The sequence below is a fragment of the Pholcus phalangioides genome, unplaced genomic scaffold (assembly GCF_987345545.1).
Source record: "Pholcus phalangioides strain wild (caught in Gottingen) unplaced genomic scaffold, Ppha-v1.0 ptg000039l_1, whole genome shotgun sequence".
Lineage (NCBI taxonomy): Eukaryota > Metazoa > Arthropoda > Arachnida > Araneae > Pholcidae > Pholcus > Pholcus phalangioides.
This window is the reverse complement of record NW_028301625.1, coordinates 26,006,248-26,012,247: the sequence shown is the minus strand read 5'-3', so window position 1 is coordinate 26,012,247 and position 6,000 is coordinate 26,006,248. Positions and strand designations below refer to the sequence as shown.

Here is a 6,000-nt window from a genome sequence, read left to right as displayed (position 1 = left end):
AAAGTTTTCTTCTGAAAAGTGCTGCGCCACGTATATATTAAAGTTTCGGAACCACTGTTTTAAGATGTCTGTGGCCACGTGAAATTTTCTTTTTCTTTTTTTTGACAGGAGAGTTGGTTGAATAATTAAATTCCATCAGAGTAAAACTCCCATCCCCAAAATAACGACTATTCTTCATCCCATGGATGAACAGGTCTTTTTGAACTTCGATCCTATGGGTGCCCGTTATCGAGAGGTTCTACTGCAGTAGTTTTTTAATGATTTTAATTTATATTTTTTCATAATGTTTTTCAATTTTAACGTTATGTGTGTGCACGGGAGTTATTTTAAATTTTTACACTATAAATTTTTGGAATCCCAGGAACATATACATTTTACCTTGATTTCTATCGAACAAATTGTTTCGGTTTACGAAAGGATTTCAGGATCGAATTAAGTTCGTAAATCGAGGGTTGAGTGTGTTAAGGTGACTGTATAAGCTTTATTCTACAGCCTATAGACTGTGTAACCCCCTAAACCATGGAGGAAAGAATAAGTATAAAGAATAAGAAACATAAAGAATATATTCTTTCCTCCATACCCTAAACCACTGTGTCCCAAAGTGGGCAATATCGCCCCCTGGTGGGCGATGGAATGGTCCAAGGGGGCGATAGAACCTACTGATTTAACATAGGATCCTATGGGTTTACTTGAGTTGGGGGCGATGAGAGGAAAAAATTTCTGATGAAGGGGGCGATGGAACAAAAAGTTTGGGAGACTATGCCCTAAACAAAGGAAAAAAATCGATATAGATAATGTGACCATACCCATACATTCCGGACATGTCAAAAAATACGGGATTGTCCTATTGAATATTGGACGTATGGTTCTTGGATGAAGTGTTAACGGATACAGAAAATAAACTGGAAGCAGGAAATTGTTTTTGAAGCCGATAGCTCTGGATAATTTGATCGGAATCGGGAAAAAAACCAGAAACAAAAATCTGTCTGCTTACTGACTGATACAGTATTATATTCACAGTTAGAAAATCGCGAGGAAAAGATTGTAAAACAATACTGTTCGAATTATATTGCAGTTGGGAAAGTTATGAAGAAGATGAACTTGCACTTTGTCATCTTTTTGATTGTTTGTGGGGCAAATGCCGTGAGTATCGCAAAACAAATATCTAAAAACGCATATTACACCTGTGTTTACTCATTCATATATGTTAATGTTGTTATGAGAATATTAGAAGAATATCTGTTGATTGTCTCTGTTTATTCAATGCATTGCCAGTGATAAAATATCACAGTTTTAAGAAATTTCGAGCAACTTAGCCATTTATTTCATCCAGTTTTCCCTTCCTATTAATTTTGACTATTTCTGATTATTTGGGATTTGGAAATTACATTGAATTTTCCATGGGCAGTAACTCTTGCTCAGTTGAAATACTTTTGTTTCCCACCTCGTGTGAATAAGAGAGTCATTTAGCGGCTATGATTCCATAAGCGAGGTGAATACAAACTTCATGACTTACCAAGTCCCGCTAATTAGCATCATAAAACAAATCAGAAAAAAAAAATTTGATGTAGGCATTTTTTATTGACAAAATTTGTGGAAATTGTGTATTTTTTTTACTTGTACAGACTTAGGGACTCCTTTCCATGCTAGCAGACACACTTGACATAATTTCAGATAATTTTGTGCAGTCCTAAGATTTCAATTCAATTATATTCATTGGCACCCATTTTTTTTATATACTGTAAAATGGGGTGAATTGAAACGAAACTTTGTAAAAACACAAACATATTCCCGTATTCACAAAGAATTTGTTCCCAATTTATTTTTCAGTTGGCTAACATGATAATGGAAAATTCTTTTGCGATTATAATACGGAAATATGTTTGTGCTTTTACAAAGTTTTGTTTCTATTCACCCCGTTTTATGGTAAAACATTTTAAAAAATTGGACGCCAATGTCAATTTTTCAGATGCCATGGTGACCCGGCACCTGGGATTTTACCAGCCGTGCTAATTAACATCATAAAATAAGTCATCAAGTTAGCAAAAAATATCTTAACTAAGATTTCTAATTGCTGATTTGGTGTTATTTTTTTATTTTTATTTTGGGTAAATATTCCTTTTGAATTGTTATAATCTAACTGACCATACGTTCAGTATTGAATCAGATTACAAAAACATGTTCAGTCATATTGTTTTTCAGTGTAAGAAATATGTCAATTTCCAATCATTTTTTAATGGTGTGATCGAACGTTGTCAAGTTGTCATTCACCTCGCTTATGGAATGACAGCCGATTTAGCTCTTTTATGGCCCGAAAAAGTATCTCTTAAGCAAAAAATAGCCTTCACATTACTACTACTTTTATTAAATTAAACCATATGTGCATCTGGTAAATATTCTTTTGTCAAATTTCTAATGACTTTGGCCATGACGGAATATATTGTGTACGTCCGCCTGGGGGGCAATGGAATAGACTAGGGGGGGTGGTAAAAGCTATGGGTTTATTATAGGATCCTAATGGGTTGGCTCTCTTGAGTTAGGGACAGTGAGAACAAAAACATTTTGAAGGAGACAATAGAAAAAAAAGTTTGAGAAACTATGTTTCAACAAAATCACCTTTTTGGTTGACTTATTAAAAGTATGGCTATATATACAGTAGAGTCTCGATAATCTGTGTGTCGAAAGTTTGAGGTTACTAATAGTTCGAACTGTTGAAATTTTTCTGAACTCTTTCTCATAACCTTTATCTTTTTGTTTTTCCATCGCTTTTCCCCAGTCCGTTCCCTCACCTTCTGGGAGCAATATCGTCCACTTTGAGAAACACTGATGTTTTTGTAAATAGTCTAATGGGTCCCCTATACAAGTAGAAAATTGACAGGACTCCATTCCAGGATGTACCTTATGGAGGCCGCAACTGGGGAGGGGGGGGGGAGCAGGCAGGTCTCGTGCCCCGGGTGCTAGATCCGAGGGGGTGCAAATTTCATTCTAAAACCTCTGCTTCAACATTACAAGGGGGCGTCAAAATGTGCACTTGTCCCGTATGACCAAGCATATAATTGTGGCCCCAAATTTCGTTCTAAAACCTCTCTTTTAACATTACAAAGGGGGTATCAAAATGTGCACTTGCACCGTGTGACAAAGCATATAGTTGCGGCCCTGTGCATGATAAAACTTCTGATTGTGAACTACTCGGTTTACGAATGTCTTTCAATACAAGCAAAAACTTTGCCAGTTTTAACAGATTTTGACTGGATAAAACTAGATTTCTTTCAGCACAAGTATTTATTTTTTAGAATTCAATATGAGTATTAGGTATACCAAAGTCTCCTAGATGAGAACTATCCATAAGTGGCTTTGTGCATTACCGTTGTCTATCAAATCACATGATCACAATTATCTTAATGAGTTCATTGGCATTAACAAATTCTTTAGGAATGTGCTTTTGTTATTTTATTGAAAGGCTGAATTAAAAAAACATAGTAGGCGTATTCATATGCATATTTATGAAAACTTTAAAAACTTTAGAGCTTTTTTTTACGAGCTGCTTCTTGGTTTTTTTAGGATTTATAAATTCCCGAAATTTTGAAACCATGCGAAACAAAAAACCGTATTTCCAGAAAATTTTCGAATCATATTTCTTATTGAGTTTTCATAAAATATTGAGAATAAAATATTACCTTCATGCCGTGTAAAAAATGCTCCTAGATCAGGTAAGGATGTTTGTCCACTGTGTTAATATAATTTTTTTGTAAATTTATAGTGTAAAAAGTTTTAAAAAAAATATCCTAGTATAAAGTTCCATTTTCTTTTGGTGGGGGGGGAGGAATGTAATTAAGTGGATAATTATTAACAGTGAAGGTGAGACAACCGAGAAACTTGTCCAGTTACTAAAGTATTTTGATGCGAGAAAGACACAATCTTTAATTCTATCCTCCTGCCCCCATCCCAATGTACTACAGGAGTACCCCTGGTAGGAGGTTTGGCTGGCCCCTGATCAGGGTCCCACTATAGCACAGGCACCTTAACCAAAGGGCTGAGGCCATTTGACGCCTCTTAATAAACTTTTTAAAGGAGCTGTGTGTGTGTGAGCCCCCCAATAATTTCTGAAAAAACAATGCAATGCACCTTCCTCCTCCTGCGTATGTGCTCGAGTCCTGTATATACGGGATGACCAGCAACTTTCAGCCCTTCAATGTTTTCTTCACGTCTGCGCCTCTGCACTATAGTGAATTAATAGTGTAAGAAACAAAGAATTGTCCCAGGCTGGAGCCCTGTCAGCCTCACCTTTGTGGAAGGTCATGCCTTATGTATGGAAAATGAGGTCAAAGTGCTTATTTTCCCTCCAGATTACAGGATAACTTATATACTCAATTTCTTACAATAGCCACTGTGGTCATAATGACAGACTCACATCATGAGGACCTGGGTTCAAATCCCACCGTTGCCACACTGGTGTTCGGCTGACTTTGGTTTTCCGTGGTCCCAACTTCGAGGCTTGCAGGAAATAATTTTAATTATATTGATGATTGGAAAATTTTCTCTTTGCAGTAACTAGTACATATGAGTCTAGATAGTTAGAGGTCGAGGGAATCAAGACCTCCTCGGATTACATAAAACTTCAAACTTGAATTAACCATAAAAAAGGCTTCAAATGTTTGTTTTACTTAACCGTCTTTTCGGTAGGAGCGCTTTTAGACGCTCAAATGTTCCATGTCATTTTTGGGTAGGAGCGTCTTAAGACGTTGAAATTTTCCATGTCAATTCTGGGCGAGAGCATCTTTAGATGCTCTTGAAAGCTAGTTCCTTCTCCCGAAACCCTTTGTGTCGGGATTGACAAGCTGTAACTCCCCTTCTCATTCAGGTGTCCCTTTGGGGCTACTTCACAAGAGCAGAAAATTATACTTGAGGAAAGAGTGCGTATTTTATTGTGTCCTTTCAACAAGACCGCAGTGCTTATGTTCAAGTACCGCAGGCGACAGGCATTTCCAAGCCATAAGTACAATAAAATGGCTTCGGTAAAAATAATATAATGGCTTCGATAGAATGCTGCATACTTTGGCATCGGTCACGAGATGCCCAGTTTTGTTAATTGACAACTACAATTGTAAGTTGTTTATTCATTCTAAAAATGGCGGGAAAAGGGTTTTGTACTTGTTTGTTTAGAGTTTATTTTTTCCACACACATAAAAAATAGCTATTTCCAAGAAATACAAGGGTGAAACACAAATTACACACACACAATTCCCTTCAAGGGTAAATAATTATTAGCTGAAGCCTCCCATATGCCGGCTTCATTTTTTTTCTAGTTTTTCTTTTTCTCACTCAGATATTATCGATGAAATCGTTTTTTACTGTCATGATCCTACGACAATAATATATATTAAAGACAACTAAATTATGGGGGTATGGGGGGGGGCAGAAATATAAATTCGGCCAATAATATGATCATTGTAGTGCTCTTAAATTTTTTTTTTATCCGTCACCAGATTCAAGACTATTTATGCATTGTAACATTTTAAATTTGGTACAACATATTATATTCACACAAAGACCAATATAAGAAATTCGAAAGTAAGAAAAATATGTACAAAGGAAAAGGAGGAACAATAGATGGCATACAGCACAAAAAAAGTACAATGGTGCCCCGAGCTGGGACTTTACATATAGTTTCATTCATTTCCCCCTCCCCTCAATGGCCCCCCTAACCCCCCCCCCAAATGATGAACCCCGATTCCCGGCCTAATTTACGTGGCAGCAAATACAATCATTTTCATCAACCAAAAACCAAAGCTGCGAATCACGAACGAAAAGCAAGCGTAATGCAAGTACAACCGGTAAGAACTCATTTCCACAAACCAATGTGCAATTTTAAAATAAATTAATAATAATTAATTTTTTTATGAGTATTATTTTGATTACTTATTCTCATTTACTACTTTTGTTTTAAATTGCCCATATGCATAGCCCCCCACATCCTGATGCAGGGCCCCCAGGCTGGGA

The 6,000-nt window shown here is 36.5% G+C and overlaps 1 protein-coding gene across 2 annotated transcripts in view; it reads left to right on the top strand.

Annotated features, from left to right (window-relative positions):
• The first annotated feature begins 948 nt into the window (after positions 1-948).
• Positions 949-6,000, top strand: part of LOC149065764 (signal peptide peptidase-like 2A) — a 60,758-nt gene continuing 55,706 nt past the window's right edge. The window contains exon 1 of one of the 2 annotated variants that reach the window (XM_089254029.1): positions 949-1,143. In XM_089254029.1, coding sequence (XP_089110155.1) covers positions 1,087-1,143 — 57 coding nt within the window. In that variant the 5' untranslated portion in view covers positions 949-1,086. The remainder of the gene's footprint in view (positions 1,144-6,000) is intronic. The other variant, XM_089254027.1, reaches the window with a different exon arrangement.